This window comes from Pelodiscus sinensis, chromosome 1 (assembly GCF_049634645.1).
Source record: "Pelodiscus sinensis isolate JC-2024 chromosome 1, ASM4963464v1, whole genome shotgun sequence".
NCBI classification, from domain to species: domain Eukaryota; kingdom Metazoa; phylum Chordata; order Testudines; family Trionychidae; genus Pelodiscus; species Pelodiscus sinensis.
In genome coordinates this window covers 212,897,281-212,922,516 of record NC_134711.1, presented here as the reverse complement: position 1 = coordinate 212,922,516, position 25,236 = coordinate 212,897,281, and the positions used below count along the sequence as shown (strand labels likewise).

Here is a 25,236-nt window from a genome sequence, read left to right as displayed (position 1 = left end):
TTTGTGCAGTTAAAGGGTGGGGCCAACGGCTTCAGAGTGTGGGAAGGGCAAGGGTGGTGTATGGGAGGGATGAGGGCTCCACATAGGGGTGTGGCCTCTCTACTGGAGGAGCTGGGGATGATATGTGTGGACTACACCAGGGCACTCTGAGCTGGGGCCAAGAGGTTGGAACATAGGAAGGGGCTCAGGGCTGGGGTGGGGCGTAAAGGTTGAGGAGGGGGTGTGGGCTCTTGGAGGGAGTTCAAATGTGGGAGGAAGTTCTGAGGTGAGGAAGGGAGTTGGAGGATGGGAGCGGGTTCAGAAAGCAGGCTCTGGGTGGTTCTGGCTGGTGTGGTCCATGGCAGCTCATTAAATAACAGCTGCACAAGTGCTATGCTGGCATTTCCTGGGGACGGAGGCAGTCTATATGATTCCCAGGAATTAGTTGCATAGGAGATGTGGTCTCCTCACCTCAAAAAAGATATTTTGGCCTTGGAAAGGATTCAGAAAAGGGCAACTAAAATGATTAGGGGTTTGGAACGGGTCCCATATGAGGAGAGGTTAAAGCGACTGCGACTTTTCAGTTTGGAAAAGAGGAGACTGAGGGGGGGATATGATAGAGGTCTATAAAATCATGAGTGGTGTGGAGAGGGCTGATAAAGAAAAGTTATTTATTAGTTCCCATAATAGAACTAGAGGACACCAAATGAAATTAATGGGTAGCAGGTTTAAAACTAATAAAAGAAAGTTCTTCTTCACACAGCGTGTAGTCAACCTGTAGAACTCCTTGCCAGAGGAGGCTGTGAAGGCTAGGACTATAATAGAGTTTAAAGAGAAGCTGGATAAATTCATGGAGGTTAGGTCCATAAAAGGCTATTAGCCAGGGGATAAAATGGTGTCCTTGGCCTCTGTTTGTCAGAGGCTGGAGAGGGATGGCAGGAGACAAATCGCTTGATCATTGTCTTCCGTCCACTCTCTCTGGGGCACCTGGTGCTGGCCACTGTCGGCAGACAGGACACTGGGCTAGATGGACCTTTGGTCTGACCCAGTACGGCCATTCTTATGTTCTTATCCTTCTGGCACCTACAAGGAGGGGCAGCTAGAGGGACTCCCTATGCTGCCTCTGCCTACCAGTTCTAGGGTATGTCTACTCTGCACGCTTATTTTGGGATACTTCTGGTATCCTGAAATAGCTATTACATGTCTTGACAGCACTCCTGTTATTTCAATATATTTTTTGAAATAACAGGTGTGTTATTCCAACATCCCTGGAAACCTCATGTCATGAGGATCAAGGGACATTTCGTATTAGTGGTTTATTTCAAAATTTGGTGCTATGTAGACAGCGCCAAATTACAAAATAAGCTATTTTGAAATACACTCGAAATAAGCTATGCAATTTGCATAGCTCAAATTGCGTAGCTTATTTCAAGCTACAGGTGCAGTGTAGACACACTTACATGAATTCTTATGCCTCCATCAGGGATGCCTGCACTGTAACTGCAATGTGTAACTAAAGTGCTTGTAGACATACCCGAGACTGTCTGACCTAGCTAGATCAAAGCTAGTTCAAGGAACAGTAGCAGTGAAGCTGCTATAGCACAGGTAGCTGCATGGCTAGCCCTGATTAGCTATATGAGCAGCAATCACACCTCTCAAATGCAGAGTAGACGTATCCACAGTGTTCTACTGATGAGCTTTTCTCCACAGCTTTCTGCTGTGCATAGTTTCTTCCCACATGGCCTTGGGTAGTGGTGCGATATTTCTCTTGGCTGGTTCATCCCCCTGAGCAGCTACCATATGGCTATCCTGTATTTCCACTTTCTAGAGGTCATGTGTAATTTCTTCCAGTTGGAGTCTGTGGGTAGTGCTGGTGGGTAGCAGCTTTTTTAAATTTTAAGAAGACTGAAATAAACACAAATGAACCTTGCTAATCCTGCGCATACTGTTCTTTCCATTTCAGTGTCCCATGTAGTCTCTTGCGTCAAGTGGCCTTAATTGAAGCCTTGGATGTTAAAAGGAAATGAAAAGACAATTATTTAATGTTGTACCATGAATTTCATTCCTGAACGAAGATGAAGAAATGACCTTTCTTATTTTTTTTTAACTCTATTTCTGTTTAGATTAAGGAGACTAATTCATGTTCCCCTCTATCATTTGTTCCTTTCATGTGATGCTGCAGTGCTTTGGACTCCAACTGTTGGTGCCACAGGAAGCACCCCAGTGCAGTTCACAGAGTTGCTTCAGAAGTTCATCTTACAAGGTGCTGGACTAATTGTTCATAACATCAGTACATGAAGGTCTAGGGAAAAAGCAGCTTTGAGAAAGGAGAATATTTTGTAGGACAGCAAAAAATGAAATGTAATTTGTTAACATTATCTGCATGCCAGATAAAGTCCCTCTGTTACTTAAAATTCAGTTACAATATCAAATGAAATAAGTACCCCATATGGAAAAATCAATACTGTTTTCTATTATCGAGGTGGTCATATTTTCGGCAACTTTTTCTCAATATGTAAATATGAGCCATGATTGCGTTAGAATAATTATAATTACATATTCAAGGGAATGCATAATTTTTCCCAATGAACCACAGTTAATTTTATCTGAAAATTAGTGATTACCATTTCTGAGTTAATTACAGAGCGCTAAATACATATTCACCATTCAATGGCATGCTCTTATCACTCTAGCATGTACTCCAAATAATCTGTCAGGAACCAAAACAGTGTTTTGTGATTTAAAAATAAAATGAAGAACTAATGGTCAGATCATGACCTTGGCAATTAAAGAGTCATTTCCCTCAGATCTGCATTGTGGTTCTTCCTGTAGAGATTTTCCTGTCACTATGTGTATGGCTGTTCCCCAAAGTCACTGGGTGTTCTTGGCCCATGGGGAGTGTGGAGTGAGATTCACCATGAAGATCTGAGAAGACTTCACTCATGGAACAGTAGCACTGTAATAGCAACTACCTTGTCCATTGTGAATCCCCCAATTTGCTTCTGTTTTTGTGATCATCTGCATGTACTTCACACATCCATGAGGTAATGGTATGTCAGACAGCGGATGGCTATCTGAGCCCCAATAAAGGACTGTATGGATGGTGAAAAATTTGGTACTACTTCTCCTTTACCCTCTGTTATTCCATTGGAATCAATGATAGCAAAAACCAGACAGACATATCTGGAGATTGGAGCTCTATGGATACTAAAGCTGCAGACCAAGTACAGCTGAACAAGCTTACTCACAATATCCCACTGATGCGTCTCCACTCTTGTCTGGATGGATCTGCCAGCTGTGGAGGGGGCCTCCATAACCTTTCCTGTGGATGTGGCAGAGGCAAATCCTGCCTCCCTGGCAGGGTGATAGGAAGCGATCCTGGTAGAGATTTCTTTCCATAGAGCCTCCTCAATGACATTTAGACCCTTCTGTCTCATTAAAGACAAAAGGGATAAGTCCAACAGCGATAGTCTTAAGCACTTGCTTAATTGCATCATTGAACTGGGAAGTGGGAGGGGATGATCTAAGCTGTCAAACCCAATCTGCTGCTTCTGAAATCAGCTGTAAAATTTCCATTGACATTCCCATAGGCTCAGACTCATAGGTTGTCCATTTTTCATCAGAACGCTTGGGCAGACTTCAGCACAGAACTAATTGCCATTAAACAGCTCAGTTATACAGTATGGAGAAGGATGATATACCTGTGGGATATTAGTACTCAGTAAAGACCGAACATGGTGAATGCATATATCTGCTGAAAATAACTAAAACAGACATAGTTTAACCCCACCCCTTCATATTGCAAATAGAGTTAGCTAGGTTTTATGTTGAGTTGCAAAGTAAGAGAATAATTTTTACTTGGGGAGTGTTGAACATGTGGCTCCCATCTAGAAACTCCAACATAGTATCCAGCCAATGAACAGCTTCAGGGCACCCAACTCAGTAGACATTTTGGCAAGAGATAATACTTGAAAAAAGGCTCTAATCCCCTCCCCCCCCATGATGCAGAAAATTCCTTTGACGCCAACCGTAGACAGCCTTTGAATATATTCCAGAGTGTGCTTTTCACAGCACCTTTAACCAAACTGAAACAGCTGGGGAGGAAAGTATGAGCCTACTCATTTTAACAGGGTTCCCCATTCCAGCTGGAAGCCAGAGGCTGAGTCACAGCCAGCTGATTTCATTTTCCTTTTAATTTTTTCACCAAACTTTTTTTTCAAATGGCAAAAGCATGTAAGCCTACAGAAGTTTGTAATTTTATGCCTTAAATGTGAGCAGTGCCTAAGATTTAAACTGAAGCATTACTTACAAAGTTGAATTAAACCAGAGGTGGGGAACCTTTTTTCATATGGGGGCTGCTGACCCATAGAAAAATCAGTTGTGCCTAGCAAGTGGCTATGTGCCCCATAGAGCTGTACTGTTAAGAAGAAATGGAATGTGTTAAAAATAGATGGGAATGACCAAGTGGCTCAGCAGTAATATAAACCACTCAGTACACACACACATGAGTATGGTGCAGACAAACTATAGTCAGAGATAACAAATGGTCTAGCAGCACCTTAAAGACTAACAAAACACATACATGATATTATGAGCTTTTATGGGTACAACCCATTTCTTCAGATTGTTTTTTAAGTTTTTCCAGTTACAAACTAACTTGGCTATCCCTCTAAAGCTTATAGTCAGAGATGACATGTCTCCTGGTCTCTAACCTGTATAGAGAAGTAAAGAAATGGTATTACAGTGTAACAGGTCCTTACCTGGACAGATACTTGCAGCAGAAACATTTGTCCCCAGCACTGGACCTAGTTTTGAAAGCACAGGCCTGGAAATGTGGTTAGATGATAAAAGGAGAGAAGGTATAGATTAAGACATTTTTAGTAGTCCCATATATATAAGGATCAGTGTTTCCCTCCAGTGACTTTACAGGCATCCAGGAATCAGATCCAAAATGTGGCATTTAAAGGAATGCATGAAGAGTATGTGGAAAGTCAGAGCGAAAAATCAGAATAAAAGAACTTAGAATCATAGGCTATGGCTAGACTATAGGCTTCTTTTGGAAGAAGCTTTTCTGGAAGAGATCTTCTGGAAAAACTTCTTCCAAAAGAGAGCATCTATACTGCTAAAGTACATTGAAAAAGCTATCTGCTTTTTCGAAAGATAGTGTCCACACTGAAAGGACACTATCTCGCATTTCAGTTGTGATTACTATGGATGGAGTGGCCACCAGGGCACCTGTGCTTTTTCCTCTTTCCTCTTCTTTCGAAAGAACTCCCTCTTCCACACACACCTTTTTCCAAAAGAGCTCTTTTGGAAAAAGGCTTCTTCCTCATGGAATGAGGATTACCAATGTTGAAAAAAACTCTGTTCTTTCAATTGTCTTTCGGAAGAAATCGTTTGCAGTATGGACATAAGTGAAGGGTTTTTTTTTGGAAAAACAGCTGTTTTTCAAAAAAAAACCCTCTGTAGTGTAGACATACCCATAGAGAGACAAAGTGGGTGAGGTAATGTCTTATATTGGACCAGCAGCTGTTGATTACAGAGACAAACCTTTGTACTTACACAGAGCCCTTCTACAGAATCTGTCAGATCAAATTTGGCCCCAAAATTTGGTTTGGTAAAAATCAGTTTTTTAGAAATCCTAAAGCCAATAAAAACATTTCCATGCTTTTAAAAAAATTCCAGTATAAATATTGTTTATAAACATATAATCAGCATGTTTCATCTCAAACATGGCATGATTTTCCTAGTATATGCCTGAAATTAGCTATATTAACAAAAGCGAAACAGACAAGTCTCTAGTTTATTTTTATTCTTGACACTAAGATACATGAAGAAAGTGGACAAACAATGCATTTAAAAATAAATTAGATTTTAAAAAAATATCTCATTTATAATAATTTAGTGTCTTATCTCTAATATTGGTAGGGATATACTTTAAAGAAAGATTGGCCCTTTACTCTGTCTCGGTTTCTTTAAGATAATAAGAAGTAACTGAACTATTTAGAGAATATAGCGACAAAAATAATACTATAAAAAAACTGAAACTAGAATGAGACATTTTGTGTAAGATATATTAATTGTAACCTATTATAATAGGCCTTTAGTGGTCATGGGCTGTTTCTGACATGTCTTTTAAAATTAATTTAGTTGTTAAAAAAACATATCTGCAGAAAGTAAATTCAGCCAAAACAGAACATATCCCAGCTACCAGATGGCCTAAAGTGCTTGTTACAACCAAATGATTCCTTCCTTTCTCAATTTACAAAGGAAAGAAGTTACTCTATTTGTGGAAAATGATAAACCCTACAGACAATATATCCAACACAGAAATCTGGCAAATGCAATTAGCTGGAACTGCTAAATGGGCTATTGCTTAGACTTCAGTTCCAGCCCCACATGGCAGGGTTCAGAGCCCTGGATTGCAATCCTGCATGACAGGGCTTTGGCTTTGTGCCCTGTGCCCTAGTGAGTTAAATGCCAGTCATGCCTTGCAGATCGGATACCCTGAAACCTGCTCATGACTCTTGGTTGAGAACCACTTTTCTAGACTATCACTTGCATTTCTTCCAATCAAAACTGGTGTGAGCAAAAGATGCATCCTTGGTTTTCAGGCCACTTCCGCACTATGTAGCTACAGTTGCACAACTTCAGCTGTGCCTGATAGTGTAGATACTTCATACATCAAAGAAAGTTGTGGGGTTTTTTTTGGTCGAAGGAGGTAATCCATTTTCTCTGAGAGGCAGTATCTAATCAATGGAAACCTCTACACTGGCGATTAGGTCAACCGAACTACATCATACAGGCTACATTTTTCACAGCCCTGAGGGATGTAGTTAGGTTGATCTAATTTTTAAATATGGGTCAGGCTTCAGCCTTTGTTAGTTGAAGCTGACTTTGAAAATGGTTGGAAGATGGGTGGCCTACATCTGAACACATAGGTATAATATTACTACTATACCTATATTACACTACAATATTACACTGAGAGTAACAGTGTAAAAGAGATGATGCATTGTAGAAATGGATGGAACTCTTTGTTAAGCCTCCTACAAGACCAGCATAAATTGATCAGCACTTCTCTAACAGTGATCTTCAGACCACTGGTTGTCTGCAATGCACTTCCTGAAGATTCTTGGGAGCTGGATGGTCACATGGTGCTGGAGTCTCTTCCATTTTCAGCTCACTCAATAATTGTCCAGGCTGTTTCTTGCAAAGAAGTGTCTAGATGTATAAAGAGCAGATAGAAACAAGGAAGAACCACCGTCCTACCTGATTCCATGAGGAATCACTACTGTATAGGAATAGGAGCCAAACTAGAAATTACCTTCTGGACAGCAAGGCCCCAGCTGGTATTTGAGCTGTTAGCCTCCCTTAGGAGAGGAATGTCTACAGCAACAGGGAACGAGATAGCCAGGCAGGGGACCAGAGGGAAAAAGGAGACAAGAGTCAGGGAAGCATGTAGAAGGGGAGATGAGGACCAGGAAGCGTGTGCTTGGGAAGGGGAGGGAGAGAGAGGAGCAGAAAAAAGAAAGAAGAGGAAATGATACACAAAACACAAAAGAGTGAATAACTATTTTTCAGTGGCTTTCAAGGAGCCATTGGCTGCTAGCTGTAATAGCATGTTCACAGTGGGTGGGTAGTGGTGGGTCTTGGATTGTGATATTTTTCATAACTCCACTCGATGTTCTCTCTAATTCTTTCCATCCATGTGCAGACTTTTCCATCCATATGCAGAATAAAAATGTTATATGCACTGAGGCTTAGGCAAATGTGCACCACTAGTAGAAACTAAACACCTAGCTATGTGTGCTCTGCTAATCATCTGGGCAGCACCAGAATCTCTCCTGTGCAGCACCACAAGCGCACAGCTTACAGGGAACACTGCCTGCCACTCCTTTTTTCCAGTGACTCCCTCTGGGCCCCACAGCCTCAAAAGATTTTCAAACTTAAAAATTCCGGTAGTTAAGATAGAGATTCTTAGCCATCAGAATAATGAAGATCTCCAGGGAGAACAAACACACAGCAATGTACAAAATGTATCAATAGCGGAAATGGAAACTTTTATTTCAAGTACGTTGGTGAGTTTGTTAATGTTTTAGTTTAAGAACTGCTGTTTGAATTAACTTCATAAGACAAAAATGCAGTTGCAAAGTGACTTGCATATTTGATGAGTGAAATTACTAGAATCCTGACTACCTATGGGTTGCCATATAGAGAGAGTATAATTTACCCCTCATTTTTATTACTTTGGTGCTCCTTTTATATGCAGATAAAATTATTTTCTACTCCTCTGTTGTTGGCGAGAGTAAGGGAGAGAGATAGGTGGGATCAGTTGATACAAGAATAAAACTTGTGAGAGAGTGATTTTGGGAGGTGCAGGCCCGGATTAACCAGTGTGCACTTGCATAGGGCCCCCATCTCAGCCCCCTCCAACAACTGGAAAAAAATCCAGAGTGATGCTACAACATCACAATGCTGCTCATTGAAGTTTGGCCTATCACCCCTCCATCCTGAGTGGTGCAGGGCCATTATGTCTGTGGGGTTAGTGGTGGGAGCAAGTGGAGCTTGGTTACCAGGAGGAGGAGGAGGAACCATTCAGCTGGACAGTAGCAGAGCACTGAGCTGCCAAGGGGCAGGGATGCTGGTGAATGGACAGGAAAGTCCCAGGGGCTGCAGGGTAAGTTGTTGACAAGTTATGGGATGAATGTTGGCAGACTGTGAGGAATGGATTGGTGGCAAGTAGGGGATGTTGGTAGGGTGGTGGGTTTAGTGATGGGGGCTGTGAGGAGAATGGGGGAAGATGGGGAGTGGTGAGGTATGACAAAAGATAGCAGTATGTTCCCCTGTACTCTATTATAATACTTTTTGTACAAAGAATGTTTTCTGAGGTATCTTGAGAACACATAACTTGCTGATCGATAACACCATGGCAAAATCCATGTAGCTGCATTATATGTGCAGTAATAAATATAAGCCCAGATCATGACAATACATAGGTTTCCCAGAGAAGTCTGGGGAATGGCCAAACCAGTTCCTCCTCAGAGATACGGGATGAGCTGGTGCTCCAGCCAAGTGAAAACATGGACAATGGACCATTAAGGGGTCCTTCTTTGGCAGGAAAAGGGACAAGGGTACAAATTTGACAACTTAGCAAAGCCATCTATACAGCTTCCTTGTCACCTTGCTCCCTGCTGGAAATGCTTCACTAAGGAAGATGGGGGACTGTAAAAAGAATGGACACCCCTCCCAAGAGACTCTGCTTTCTTCCCCTCCCCATCACATTCATTGCACCTGAAACAACAGAAGCCATCACCGGACTCTGGGAGAAGAGGTCCAAACGTAGGAACGTTGGTCAATAAGACTACTGGAAGAATGCAGTGAGAAAACCTTGCTTTGAATTTAGCAGAGTTTGTTAGGCACCAGTAGCATTTTATCTTTGTTTCTTATAGCCACCTCTGACTTTTGTGCCTCATTACTTATACTCACTTAAAATCTCTCTCTGTAGTTAGTAAACATAAGTGTTTTATCTAATATAGTGTGTTGAAATTGATGTGTCTGGGAAACTCCATTGGGTGTGCCTAGTTGCGTACATATTATTTCTATTTAAAGACATAACAGAGTATAACTTGCCTTGTCCAATAGAGGGTTGGGCAGTATAGGCTGTACATTTCTGGGGAGAAATACGGGACTACAGTTGCATCGGGATCTTCCTGCAGTATAGCCAAGCCTTGTGAGAGCTAAAATGTGACTAGCAGGTTGCAGTTACACACAGACAGTCAGGGTATGTCTACACTGCACCCTTAGCTCGAAATAAGCTACGCAATTTGAGCTATGCAAATTGCATAACTTATTTTGAGGTAATTTCAAAATAGTTTATTTCAAAATTTGGCGCTGTCTACACAGCATCAAATTTTGAAATAGAGAGTTATTCCAAAACGTCCCTTAATCCTCGTAGAACGAGGTTTACGGGGACATCAGAACAGCAAGCCCGTTATATTTCAAAATAAGAGGTGCACTCAAAAGATGCAGAATACCTATTTTGGGATACTTCCAGTATTTAAAAATAGCACTGCAGTGTAGATGTAGCCTGCAGTTGTGGCTTGTGTGCCAGAAGTCTGTTTGTGAGTGGTCCAGATGTCACCAGGACATCGTACGGAACAGGGTAGGGGTGACAGTGTCAGGATGGTACATTGAGTATGTCACTCCAGGATTCCGGGCATGGAGTTGGTTCAGACAGTGGTGCTAGAATTCTTTTTAGGGTGAGGGTACTGAACTGCCCCAGCCTGGGATCACACTTAGGGTTGCTAACTACTCCGGGCTGTACTCCACTGCTGCAAATGGTGTCTGGTATGTCTGGGAGAGCTGGCCACCTAGCCACAGTTGGAGGCAGCTGTAGAGCTCTGGTCCGAGGCCAGAAGCAGAGACACAGGCTGGCAAGGGGGCCTTCAAGGCCAGTGACCCCAGGATTGGTGGGCTACAGATCCTGCATGAAACGTGGACAGTGGGACCGTGGAGGGACTGCCTGAGTTGACAATGGGTCAGCAGTGGTGCTGGACCCTAGGCCTGGGGAAGCCAGGTACAAAATCTGGTAGAGCTACAGCACCCCCTGCACCTCTACTTCCCGTGTCTATGGGTGCAGCTGAGGTGATGAGGGCTGTGGTGAGTGGGAAGTATGTCAGGGCTGCTGGGATGTATATGTGGGTTCTCAGGATAAGTGTGAGGGGGGCTGTTAGAGGGTTGTTGGGGCATATGTGGGTCGGATGGGCATCTGGGGATCTGCATGGGAGTGGGAATAGGGCAATTTGGGGGGTCTGAATGGGGTAGGAGCACTTTGTTGCCCAGTTTACAGAAGATAGGGGGCTCCAATTCCCACAGGGCAAAGGGCCCCACAAATCTTTTATCCAGGCCTGGAGAAGATATAGAAAACAATCCATGAGGACAGAGGGGGATGGAAAGGAAGAAATAGATACTGAAAAAAACTGAGGAAAAAAGATACACCTAGAGAATTAAACAAAAAAAAAATCAGGGTGGAAAGTCAGGAAGGGAAAGAAGATACAGGCAGTCCCCGGGTTACATGGATCCGACTTAAATCGGATCCCTACTTACAAATGGGGTGAGGCAACCCCGCACTAGCTGCTTCCCCCCAGCAGACCAGGGAGACGCGAAGCTAGCGCCCCCCCCCCAAGCAGACCAGGGAGACGCGAAGCTAGCCTCCCCCCCAGCAGACCAGGGAGACACGGAGCGGCTTTTCTCAGCAGACACCTCAGTTTGAGAATAAAGGACTGAGGGAAGTGAGGTGTGGGAGAATAAAACTGAGCTCTGGAGAAATGTTTGGTTAGAGTTTCCCCTACAATATGTACCAGTTTCGACTTACATACAAATTCAATTTAAGAACAAACCTACAGTCCCTATCTTGTACGTAACCCGGGGACTGCCTGTATATAACAAAAACACTGGAGATAATATTTAAAAAAATATTAGACAGTTGATTAAAATGTATTGCGTAAGTGTTTAATTCCTTTACATTGCAGGACACATAGCTTTGTGGAGCAGTAATGCAGAGGAGACTGCCTGATTTTTTTCCTTAGACTAATAAACATATTGTAATTTTTCAAGCTCTGCAAAGAGCTATCACTAAGCCATCCAACATTTTCTACATGTTGACAAAGAAAACAAACGTTTTCCAAAAATGATAATATCTTTAGTTAGTGGCAAACTACCCTGTTACCCTTTCATCCATCACAGTTTATCAGTTGAATTCAGTGAACCAAAAGTGAAAGTAATATTGGATCTGAAATATTGACATATCAGGGCAAACTTGAATTTACAGCCATTTTGATTTTGGCAAGAGTTTCTGTTTGAGAGTCTCACTCTAACATACTAGAAAAGTCTTGCCAAGAATTGTATCTGTGACTCTTGAACTGATTCCCCAGGAGAATGCACTGTGTTACATTGTGCAATAAGAGAATGGCATCTGCTTTGTCTCGGTCTTTAAAAGCTTGGTAGAAAAACAGTTCATTTTTCAATGAAAAAACTGTGTGTTCAATTAGTGCTTTCTCTTATTATTTTAAAGCTCTGTGTTTCAACAATACTAAATTACCACATGGTCCTATGGGATGGAATACCATCTAAGATCAAACCTAGCTTGCTCTACTTACAGGAGTGCTTTCATTGAACTACCTGTTGAAGTATGGGAAGCCAGATTAGCCTTGGAATGCCAATGTGCAAAATACAATGCAATAATCCAGCTTTACTAACTACTGTGAATGTGGGACTGTGAAAAAGTTTTAGCAATGGTTGCTCTGGGAAAACAGATCTCATTTTGCTAGATTTGAATATAGCAAACAGCACTGCCAACCTAAAAAGCAATAGGAGAGCAGAGAGTGTAGTAACACAGTTCTGGCACTCTCTTTTTAAACAAAATTTAACTGGCTTTAACATGGGAACATGTTTTGAGCAGATCCCTTGTAGTGAAACATATTAGCAAAAGGCAAACCATTAATTCTTCCAAGTGCTCTGCAATGGCACTTCTGTAGTCAAGAGATCCCTGCTTAAGCTGCAATAACAGAAGTGCATGATGACCACTTTCACAATAGATCACAAAATGAAGAGAGTATTTGTCATTTACTATCAGTAATTATCTGTATTTGCTTCACTCTTGTGGGAAATCAGTATTGGACTAAGAGTTCTCTGTTACTATGCAGCTGTTCCTCTGTCTTATTCCTGCAATGAATTCATAATCCAGTGTTTATGATATCACAGCATGTTGCCATGGAAATTAGTGTCCCAAATTCAGCACCATTACTTTCAGTGCAAGACTAAGTCTGAAGAGGAGCTGTGCAAGAAAGCATGCTTCAGAATTCTGAAGTCTGACAGCAAGCAAAAGACACAAGGGATACCATGAAAAACACAGGGAAGTTCCCAGGAGACAGACAGACACACACACACACACACATAATTGGTTAGTGTAGAAGAATGACAATGGGCTGCTGTAGAAATGCTGGCAATGCTACTGCCCATAGTGTTCCTATTCTGTGTGGACTGACAATAGAATTGGGAAACACACGACAGGGAACAATATTGTATTGGTCCCAGAGACTGAATAAGATGAATTAATAGGCCTTTCTAGTCTCTACTGTAGACGGTTCCATGACCTTCTGCCTCCAGGGCTGCCGTTAACAAAAACTCAATTCAGCAATATGTACACAGGAAATAGATTTTTAAAGGATTAATTGCAAGGTTTCCCCTAATGTGCTAATTGTGTAAATCCCCTACTATTCTTCTAGTTCACTTAGCCCTCTGATTCTGCAGTTGTGTAGTGTTGCCTCACTTGAGAGTAGGTCCCTCAGAATTAGCTCCATTGTCACACAGAATGTTTCTTTGAGATGTGTGTTCCTGTGGGTGCTCCACTGTTGGTGTTGGGTCATCCTGGCACCACAGATTGGAATTTTTTTCCTAGCAGTATCTGGTCAGGCTACGCATGTGCGGCAGGCAGCTTGTGCCATTTGTGCCTTTGCACGTGCGGCCTGACTCCCCTCAGTTTCTTCGTGTATGCCCGATTGGCCCAGGTGTGGTCCAAAGAAGAGGGGAGGAAGGGTGAGTCGTGGAGTACCCACAGGACACATATCTCAAAGAACCAGCATTACTGCACAAGGTGAGTAACTTCCTTTTCTTCTTCAAGTGATGTCCTCGTGGGTGCTCCACTGTTGGTGACTACGTAGGGGTATTTGGTTAGATGGTAGGTGGGCTTCAGATTTAAGCAGTGGAGAGCACCGCATTAGCAAAAGACAAGGCCGTATCTGTTCGTGTCGAGATTGCATAATGTCTCATAAAAGTGTGGTTGGATGACCATGTGGCTGCACAACAAATGTCCTTAAGTGATACCCCCTTAAGGAAGGCTGCTGTTGTAGAAACAGCCTGTAATGAATGACCCCGGGGGAGGGGAACACAGGGAGTACTTTGCAGTAGTTTGTAGAGAGTAGCAGTGGACGATACATGACACTATAATTCTGGAAATGTGCTGAGATGAAAGTGTTGTTCCCCGAGAACGTTCAGCAATTGAAATGAACAATGTCTATGATTTATGGAAGGTCCATGTCCAGTCGATACAGAAAGAAAGCACTCTCTGAACATCTAGGGTATGTAGGAAAGCATCCTCTCGTGAGGCATGAGTCTTTGGATAAATGTGGGGAGAACAATAGGCTCATTAATGTGGAAACTGGAGCAGACTTTAGGCAAGAAGGACAGGTGAAAGTAAAGTATGACCTTGTCTCTATGGAATATTGTGAAGGGAGTTGCCGCTGTGAGGGCAGCATGTTTTCTAACTCTTCTCACTGATATGATTGCTACTAAGAATACGGTCTTCATAGTTAACAGGAGAAGACAGCATGTAACCAAAGATTCCAAAGGTGGTCTGGTAAGTGTATTGAGTACCAGCTCTAAGTCACACATCAGAGATAGTGGCCTACGTGGAGGATTAAGGTTACTAAGATCCTTAAGGAGCCTTCTTGTAATACAATGTGAGAATACTGAGAACCCGTCAATTGGGGGGTAGAATGCTCTCAGTGTGGGAGGGAGGGAACTGATAGTCCCTGTTGTTTCAGATGTAATCGAGGATTGTATGAAGAGGTGTGGAAGATGGGTCAAACTGACTGTTTCCACACCAAGCTGCAAAATGCTTCCACTTGTACAGGTAAGTATTTCAAGTGGTCTGGCATCTACTATGGAGTATAATGTTCTTTACTTGCTTTGAGCATAGTCTCTTGGTTTCAGACAACCAGAGAGGAGCCAAACCATCAGGTGTAGTGATTGCAGCTGAGGGTGGAAAAAGGTGCCACTGTTCTGAGGAAGGAGGTCTTGGTGATCCAGAAGAGGATAAGGAAGTTGAAGAGATGTCTGATAAAGATAGGAAAACCAAATCTGTCTCAACTAGGAGGGGGCTATCAGAATGAGTAGGGTGCTGTCTGATTTGATTTTGCACAGGACCCTCTAGGAATGTAAGTGACTAGTTGGCTACCCAATAAGCAAATGCTTATCGGGTAGTTGAGTAGGAACTCGACTTGTCACTTCCCCTCCCTTGCTCCCTTGCTATCAGAGAGAGGCAGCAAGGTGGGAAAGCACGAGCCAGTGCTGGAGGGAGCCATCTTAAAAGCCAGTTCCCCCCAACACCATCTCCATGGGGGGTAGGAGAGACAGAGGGCAGCGGGGAAACAACGTGAGCGGGGATTGAAACAGTCCTGCTCATGCCAGTCCTGACTGCTGCACCTCTCCCTTTGAAATGTACAAGAGCTGCCTGAGGCTCTTGCACATGTCAAAGGAAGAGGCACAGGGGGAACCCAAGGCAGCGGGGACAGGTTCCTGCTACCTCTCCACCTTTGAAATATACAGAAGCTGCCTGCAGCTCTTGTACATTTAAAAGGGAGAGGCACAGTGGGTGAGTGAGCGCCTCCCTTATCGACTAATTGAGTAGTCGATGGAAATTCCATTGAAATTTAACATCCCTAGAACCCTCAGAATGAGAGGGATTGGGGGGGAAAGCATAGTTGAGGTGAGCATCCCATGAGAAAGGCATCCCCCAACGATCCTAGTTCCAGTCTCACTCTGCAACAGTATTGGGGACATTTGGTATTGTGGTGTGATATGAACAGGTCTATGAGAGGGAAACTCCATCTCTGAACATATCGTGAAAGATGCACAGGTGGCCTTTCCACTCATGGTCTATTGCAAAGTGTCTTCTGAGAGTATCTGCAGTTCTATTCTTAGCCCCAGGAAAGATGCTACTACGCTGATGCTGTTGTGGATGAACCAGTTCCATAGGCGGATGGCCTCCATGCAGAGGGACTGAGAACAAGCACCGCCTTGACAGTTGATGTAAAACATCATAGTAACATTGTCAGTAAGGATGCAAACCATACACTCACGAATGTCTGAGAGAAAGTCACCTGCCCTGAGTAAAGTAACCCCATCCAGGGAGGGAAGCATCCATAGTAATCTAGATGGAGGGCTGTGTCTGGTGGAATGGGACACCTGCGAGATGGTTTTTGGGATTGGCCCACCATCGTAATGAAACAAGGGCCTTTGGGGGAACTGAAATCTGCTTGTGTATGTTGTATTTGGATGAGGTGTATACTGGCGAGAGCCTGTGCTGGAGATAACAAAAGTGCAGACATGCATGCTGGATCATGTATGTTGTGGCAGCCATGTGACCCATGAACTGGAGGCAGGTGAGTACTGGCATGGTGGGGCTGGATGCCATGACCGAAACAAGGTTCGTTTTGGTGTGGAAATACGGGTGGAGAAATGCTCATTCTGTTGTGGAACCCAGACAAGCCCCTATCAACTCTAGAGACTGGGTGGGGCATACGGTCAATTTCTGCTCATTTATGATGAGGCCTAGAGATCCGAAAAGCCTCTTGGTAAAAAGCACCATATCTTTGGTGGGAAGGACCTCGTATGAGGCAATCGCCCAGGTATGGAAAAATTGTAATACCCTGGCGATGCAAATAGGTTGCAGCGACTGCCAGGGTCTTCGAGAAGGAATCAGTATAGGAAGTGATCTGAGGCAAAATGGAGAAATTGGGCAATGGATGTATGGCCATGTGGAAGTAAGTGTCCTGAAGGTCAAGGGCTGCGAACCAGTCTCCCTCATCCAGTGCTGGGATGATTGACATGAGGTTCTTTTATTTAGGTGTCCTACATATAGGCACCCATATTTTACCAATGCAGCTTTAGTTTTTAAGACTGAACTGAATCTTTTAGCAAAGGGAACGAAAGAAGATACAAAGAGCAGAAATTTTGTGCATGTCTTTCCTAGAGGTTATGATAGAATTTTGTTGTAACTTGCTTAGGCATGATATTTGCTAAAAATGTTTTCTGAATGAGTCACCTGAATACAGACTATAGCATGTGTAGCCAATCACCATACTTGAGGTTTCTGACCCATCCACCCATGAAGAGAAAAGCACAAAAGAGGGAGCACATCAATACAAATGAGTAAGTTAGAAAGGTAAAAATTGGTCAGGACCGATAGAATAGCCGCCAATAAGTCTATACATATATAGGCAGCAGCAACCGTGGGAAGATGAAAGATAATTAGCTGCTTTATGGAGAAATAGTTTAACAAGGACAAGCAGATCTTTGACAATGTTTCCACTGTGCCAGCACAAACAATTTTTCTTTGGGGATCAGATGCAGAGGTCATCATTTTGTCTGTATGTTAAACTTATATTGTGTCCATTTATGACAATTTTTACTGCATTTATAAACAACAAAAATTATTTTACCATACCCCCCCCAACCTTCAAAGCATTTTTCAAACACTAACAAATCAGTCTTTAGAACATGTTTATATTGTTTTGCATTGTTCCCATTTTACTGACGGGAAAGCTGAATTATTGAGATAAAGACCAAATTTCTCCATGAGCTCCTTTTTCCTTACTACCCAGGGCGTGAGGTTGCTAACCTAGACAGTCTGGGTTTTGGCATGTCTGTCCAAGTGCCATTTGACAAGCCCTGAGGTCCTTTTTTTGATCTGTGGAAAAGGAGTGGAAGGAAGGAGGCAGTGCAGCAGCAGCAGCCACAGCTTCTGGGGCCAGACTGCCTGAATGGCTCATGGCTCTGCACTGCATGAAAATGGTAGGCAAAGCGGTGTCAGCTGTGTTGCTGAAGACTGCAAATGATGGGGATGGAGTCTTGGGAACAGGCGGAGCAGGGGCAGACCATTGGGGTAGGGAAACTGGCAGGACAAAGGATGGGGCCTCAGGGGCCTTGTTACCAGTCATTAGGAAGGTGGTGACCCTCTGTGTGACTCTTCCTTCCAGAGTCAAATTTACATTTGTGAATAGTTAATGCAAAGTGAATGTCAAATGCTACCAGCACTAAAGGAAGAGTTCTGACTTGGTGACATTGGACACTCACTTTGCACAGGCACAGATGACTGACTGCACAAGGTGTTAAGGCAGGGGAGAATCGGGTCTACAACATTCCATTTGTGCTCCTCAACGTGAGGGGCTGAAGGGATATAACATGGTATTATTTTAGAAATATTATGAAGGCATGTAATTAAAGACTGTAGCATAATACATAAGTGCAAGGGGTTGGAATTAGTATTGCACATGCAATCTTAATATTGGTATTTTCCTCACATCTGAGTTGTTAACTTTGCTGCTTCCACAATCTGGTTCCTGGAATGTGCAAAAAAGACGGAACAAAGAATTATTGTAGAAAAAAGGCTTCAAAACTCCACTGATTTGCCTGCGCATGGAATTAGTTGGCTAACCATGAACATTCTGTCCCTTGAAAGCTGAGAGATCTGTAGGAGGACGCCTATTTCCTGCACTAGGAATGTATGCGACTAGTCGACTATCTGATAAGCATAATACATTTAAAAATGCGCAGTGCAAGGGACCCGGTGGGAGCCAGGAATCAGCTGTCTCAGCTTACGCGAGAAGTTCCATTGACTAGTCAATTAGTTGATTAAACTAAATGTAACATCCCTATCCTGCACATAAGAACGTAAGAATGGCCATACTGGGTCATACCAAAGGTCCATCCAGCCCAATATCCTGTCTGCCGACAGTGGCCAATACCAGATGACCCAGAGGGAGAGAACACAACAGGTATTCCTCACATGATTCCCCCGTCACCTATCTCCAGAAAAACAGAGGCTAGGGACACTATTCCTACCCATCCTGGCTAATAGCCATTGATGGAACTGGCCTCCTTGAATCCATCTAGCTCTTTTTTGAACCCTGTTAAAATCCTAGCCTTCACCACATACTCTGGCAAGGAGTTCCTCAGGTTGACTGTGCGCTGAGTAAAGACAAACTTCCTTTTGTTTGTTTTAAACCGGCTGCCTATTAATTTCATTTGGTGACCCCTAGTTCTTATATTGTGGGAATAAGTAAATAACTTTTCCTTATTCACTTTTTCCACACCACTCATGACTTTATAGACCTCTATCATATCCCCTCTTAGTCTCCTCTTTTCTAGGCTGAAAAGTCCAAGCCTTTTTAATCTCTCTTCATATGGGACTCATTCCAAACCCCTAATCATTTTTGTTGCCCTTTTCTGAATCTTTTCTAATGACAATATATATTTTTTTTAGATGAGGCAAGCAAATCTATACACAGTATTCAAGATGTGGACGTACTATGGTTTTATTCAGAGGCAATAAGATATTCTCTGTTTTATTCTCTATCCCCTTTTTAATGATTCCTAACATTCTATTTGCTTTTTTGACAGCCACTGCGCACTGAGTGGATGTTTTCAGAGAACTATCCACAATGACTCCAAAAATCTCTCTCTCTCTCGAGTAGCTGTAGTTAAATTAGTCTCCATCATGTTGTGTATATATATAATTGGGATTATGTTTTCCAATGTGCATTACTTTACATTTATCAACATTAAAAATTTCATTTGCTATTTTGTTGCCCAATCACTTAGTTTGGTGAGATCTTTTTGAAGCTCTTCACAGTCTGCTTTGGTCTTAACTATCTTGAGCAGTTAGGTATCATCTGCCAATTTTGCCACCTCACTGTTTGCCTCTTTCTCTAGGATCATCTATAAATAAGTGGAATAGTATGGGTCCCAAGACAGAATCTTGGGGGACCCCACTAGTTACCTCTCTCCATTCTGAAAACTTACTATGTATTCCTACCCTTCGATTCCTGTCTTTAAACCAATTATCAATCCATGAAAGGATCTTCCCTCATCTCATAACTTACTTTACTTAACCTTTGGTGAGGGACCTTGTCAAAGGCTTTCTGGAAATCTAAGTAGACCATATCCACTGGATCCCCCTTGTCCACATGTTTGTTGACCCCCTTAAAGAACACTAGCACGTGTTGTAAGTCTGCAGATGAGAGCTCCTCTCCTCCAAACCTGAGATGCATCATTCTCGTGGTAAATCAGGTATGAGGCTCTCCTGTGAAACTCATGAACAGTCAGATCAATCCCTCCTATAAAATCGGGGGAGAAATTAAGGGGAATGAAATCTTCTCTCAGAGTTTTCCCCAGATTATTCCATTTGGTGATGAGGAAGGAAAACAGAAAAGGTAGGACTGGGCCTCCTTGGAATAGGTCATGAAACCTGTCTTTAAGCTCCACAGATCCACTAATTCTGTCCCAGGGCAGACAGCCCTCTCCATCTCTGACATTTCAGATCCATTTCTCCTGGGTCTACCTCTCCTTTACAGAGGATCCCCTACATAGCAGGGGCTCCACAAAAAGATATACATTCCCAGCTCTTTAGGAACAGAGATGTGTGAGGGGATGTACCATCCCAACCCTACATGGATCCTTGAGCTAGCAAAATAGCCACTAGTGTTGCAGGGGAAGCTGAGTACCCCATTCACACGGGAAGAGAGAGAAATCTGTACATGGATCTGGAGGAGAAGATGCCTTTGCCTCAAAAGGCACAGCAGCCCTCCTCACCCACTTTGCATCTTATCAGATAGGCAGTGAGTGGGCAAAGGGTTCTTGTGAAGCCCTTCTCTGCACCCATATGCGCTTTTTACAACATAATTAAAGCCACACCAGGGCAAGGTGCAGCCTACCCTAGCAAACAGAGCAAGCAAGAGAAGGCTTACCACACCTGGGTACTAAAGAAAGTTTTACAGCTAGGGCAGTATGTAAGAAAAATAAGTTTTATCACAGAGTTTTTATGAGAAGATAAAAGTTTATTCTGTCAACCAAGAGAGATCCTTACAAAAACACTAATTCTTGACATTTCAGAGTCGATCTCTCAGGCTACTAAAATACATACCATCACAAAATTTCAGTACTCCAAATGCAGGATCATATTTCACAACTCCCATTTACAGGCAGTCCCCGGGTTACGTACAAGATAGGGACTGTAGGTTTGTTCTTAAGTTGAATCTGTATGTAAGTCGGAACTGGTGTCCAGATTCAGCCGCTGCTGAAACTGATCAGTTTCAACAGCGGCTGAATCTGGACGCCAGTTCTGACTTACATACAGATTCAACTTAAGAACCCCAGGCGTCCCCACGTCAGCTGCTGCTGAAACTGATCAGCGGCTGATTCCAGGAAGCCCGGGGCAGAGGCTTCCTGTAGTCAGCCACTGGTCAGTTTCAGCAGCGGCTGACTTGGGGACACCTGGGGCAGAGCAGCTGCTCCTCGGCGCTACTGGACCAACCCAGCAGCACCCAAGCTGCTCTGCCCCAGGCGTCCTGATTCAGCCGCTGCTGAAACTGACCAGCAGTGGCTGAATCAGGACGTCTGGGGCAGAGCAGCTGGGGTGCTGCCGGGTTGGTCAAGTAGCGCCCAGAGCGGCGCTACAGGACCAACCGACAGCGCCCCAGCTGCTGTACCACAGGCGTCCGGAGCAAAGCCATGGAGCACGGGGGCAGCGGGACAGCCCAGACGTGCCATGGCTGTCCTGCTGCCCTCGGGCTCCGTGGCTTTGCTCTGCTTTGCTCCCCGTCCCCCTGGTCTGTAGACCAGGGGGACGGGGAGCAAAGCAGAGCAAAGCGGCGGAGCATGCGGCCAGCGGACAGCCCTGTCCGCTGCCCGCGTGTTCCGCCGCTTTGCTTCCTCTCCCTGGTCTGCTGGAGACCAGGGAGAGGGAGGGCCCCGTTCGTAACTGCGGATCCGGCATAAGTCGGATCCGTGTAACTCGGGGACTGCCTGTATTTATTTATGCTGTGTACAATCTTGTTTGTTCAATCACACCAGTAATGGGTCTTGGGGTTTAGAAACTTTTAATTTCAAGGAGTTCAATCTTACTGCTTCACATTATGCTAAAATAAAGGGGGTTCAGTCAGAATGAGAAAAAAAGTAGTAGTTTTGAAGTTTTAACACTGCGATAAGAACAAAGAAATTCAATGTTTAATCTGAAATTTGCTCTAGTCTCCCTGGACATAGGAAAGGACAGAGATTAATGTGATCTATTATATACCACACATGCTACAAAAGCTAGGCTGAACAGGCAAAAACAAGACAGAACTAGAACAAATTAGAGTTAGAACTTCAGCCTCAGCTTTCTTTATTCCAAAAATGGCTCACCCATGTTTATGATAGTGGAGACATTAATATTTCTTTGAAACTGCTTATGACAGAACATGACAATATTGTACATTATGCAGAGAGGCCATTTAATCATATTCTTTGTGTAACTCTACAGAAAAATGTTTCAAGTTTACATTACTTTGACGGGGTGTAGACTTGTTTTGGGGCAAACTAAGTATACCAGAGTACCCATTTTTAACACTAAGGACTCAATTCTACTACCCTTATGGATAGTGAGTATTGCATACTAAAAGTGAGTCCGCAAATCAACTGAACTATTAGTGGACTGAGGCAGTATTCAAAGTGAGCATAGGGTGACAGTACCAGAACCTAACCCTCTCCATTGGCATATTTTTTCTTTTCTTTATGTATGAAAATCAAGTAGACATTTTAGCTACCATGCCAAACAGTGAACAAATTAAAAAAAATGTTTTCATATACATTTCCTTTTAGGTTGAAATTCTGCCCGCTCAGTTTTAGACTGGAAGAAAAAAATCCCTGCCTTATTATAAAGCTTTCAAAAGGCATTCAAATGGCTGTGCTACGGTAATTTAGTATTTTGTACCTTAGCCAATAGACTGCAGGATCCCAAAATTAATGATGAGGCTTCAGAAATCACAACACTTCAAGCTGTATTGTGTTAAAACTGATCTCAAGGCTACTAAATTAAAATAATAATACGTGGAGATTTTGCAGAGATTTCATAACTTTTATTTTTACGTTGCTGAACAGTCTTCCCAGCTCAGTAAGTGAAAACAAATGCTGTTCCATTTCCTGAAAGCATGGCCAAAACAGACCAATGTTAAATTACAGAAAACATATTTTAAAAGAAGTAAAATGTCCCTATCTGTATAGAACAAATCAGAAATTTAGTATTGCCCTGTGGAGAGACTATAAGTTCTGAAAACTCTGGCAGACAGATTAAAAAAAGAGGAGTAGTATGCTTTGAAGGGGGGGAGGGGAAAGGGAGGAAAGAGTACAAGTAATAATCCCTGATTCATTCATTGAGCTGTGTAACTTCATTGGATACCCACAGCAGCAGCGCTTGACTGCTAGTACTGAAGATGAGACAGCTCACAGTTTAAGAGGGATAACCGGCCAGTACTTGGGCTGTTTTTTATCACAGTTTCTATCAAAGGCAAGTTGCATAGCAGTTTCCATGGCTTGGATTTTGGCAGCACCCACACCATAGAGTTTCTTCATTTCAGCCATTCGTCTCTCTCCAGGTCTTTCTGCAGGGGGCTGTACTGAACGTCGTGTTCTTAGGTGCAGGTCATGATCGGCTTCAACATACATCTCCTGGTGCTCAGCTTCCATCTGTTGCTGCTTTCCTAGGCAAAATAAATAAATAAATAAATAAATAAATAAATAAATAAAATCTCAGGAGACTTAATATTTTATTAGGATACCTCCCAATAATGCTTTAGCTCTGTTGAAATCTCATCAGTGGGTTCTTTTGTAAATGCATACAGATTCAAATGAACCTGGGGCCCACTGGTTATGGACGAGGCTCAATTTCTCAAGCAAAGTGTGGCTCTCTGTTACATTTACAAAGCAAATTTCACATTACATATCATGATGGGTGATGTAAGAACAGCACCAAATCACAGCTAAAAAAGGGGACAAAGTCATGTGAGTTGAATCTTGGGAGTTGCTGAGTGAGAATCTTTGCCTTTAGAAAAACCAAAACTGAATTGACTTTGCCTCATCTTTCCCTTACACATTCAAGGTCCTGTCATGGTGGAAGAATCAGAACCAGAACTAGTGCATGGTGGAAGAACCAGAATACTTTGCAGCTGTGCTGAGACGATACACAAACCAGTGTAACTTAAGTTAAACCACAGCCAATTGTATCCAAATACATTTTCTACATTTTGCGCCAAGTTCTACAGGAAAAAAGGAACAAGCCAGTCTGTCATGCAAGTGCCAGCCATCAAGTGTATTGTGGGAAATATAGCTGCATGCCATGTTTATACTCTTGCGCCAAGTTCATCCATTATTTGAGTTTTACAAAGTGCACACAGATACTTCTCTCATTACTTGCTGTTTAAAAAACTCAGCAGCACACTGAAGTATTAAAGTGAAATTACAATAATGCAGACCGGCAAAACAGTTTTATTTGCTCTTGGAAATAAATTAAAACTCATCAGGAAGTAATACGTGGATGATTCCCCATCCCCAGCTCAGCTCCATGCAATCATCTATAAGTTAACTGGAAAACCAGCAAGATTACTTTTTGTTGTTAAAAGTTAAAACAAAGGGTCCAACATTGCGGGAAAACTCCTAGAAGATATACTCATTGAGGTGCTCAATGCTTCCAACAGCTATTGCAAACAAAATATAGGGGTGCTAGAATAAATAATGTATTGTGAGAGTGTGGAGAGCCACACAACCAAACAATAAACCCTGAAACCACTTCAAGCCAGGGATATAGCAGAACCTACAGCACTACTAGTTTCAAACACCTATGATGAGAGATGAGTACTTAACATCTTCCACAATAAGAGCCCTACTTAACTTAGTTTGGTATACTTATTCTGGGGAGAAAAGACAAGCAGTGTGTTTTTATTCTAGTATTTAAAACAACAAAAGTGCCTACAAGTCAAAATGTATTAAACACACACAAGGCTTAGTCTGTGCAGTTATGGAGAATGCATTATTTTTCAACACTAACACTGAGACTTATCTCTAGTGAAACACAGAACATCTGCAAACTCTAAACCAAAGTTAAGTATTATGATATATATCTGCCTTGGAACATCTGCAGTTTATTTTTATGCTGAAAAGTGGTATGTAGAGCAGTGAGTCTTTCAGCCTCACTAACAAATTATTCCTCATACTTTCTTCACAGAAAATAGATATTTTAAATAATACTAGGGGGCTGTGCCCCCTGCTCACTACACTCACCAACCCCCCTTTCTCTGGGTGTAGGTGTCTGGCCAGGGAGGGAGGGGACAGGAGTGGGCTGGGGATGCAGGGTCTCGGTGGGCCAGGCTGCCCTGGTCCCCCCCCAACCTGCTGGGGAGGGCCTGCCCAAGGTAGCCCCAGCTCTCCCCCAGCTGCCTGGGGCACACCAGGGCCAACCCAGCTCTTCCGCCCCTGGAAGGGCTGGGCTGAGGCTGCAGCATGGCAGCTCCAGTTCTCCTTCCCCAGCTGCCAGGGAGGGCCAAGGATGCCCCAGCCCCAGTTCGTCCTCCCCCCCCCCAGGCCGCTGGGGAGGGCCCAGAG

The 25,236-nt window shown here is 43.1% G+C and overlaps 1 protein-coding gene and 1 long non-coding RNA gene across 2 annotated transcripts in view; one reads left to right on the top strand and one right to left on the bottom strand.

Moving 5' to 3' along the window:
• The first annotated feature begins 8,535 nt into the window (after positions 1–8,535).
• On the top strand, positions 8,536–24,106 carry LOC112545739 (uncharacterized). Its single transcript, XR_003089285.2, has 3 exons — positions 8,536–8,659; positions 14,586–14,674; positions 23,738–24,106. It is a non-coding gene; the product is annotated as an uncharacterized LOC112545739 (long non-coding RNA).
• GEMIN8 (gem nuclear organelle associated protein 8) overlaps positions 22,697–25,236 on the bottom strand; it is a 40,833-nt gene continuing 38,293 nt past the window's right edge. The window contains exon 4 of the mRNA XM_075914529.1: positions 22,697–23,339. Coding sequence (XP_075770644.1) covers positions 23,083–23,339 — 257 coding nt within the window. The 3' untranslated portion in view covers positions 22,697–23,082. The remainder of the gene's footprint in view (positions 23,340–25,236) is intronic.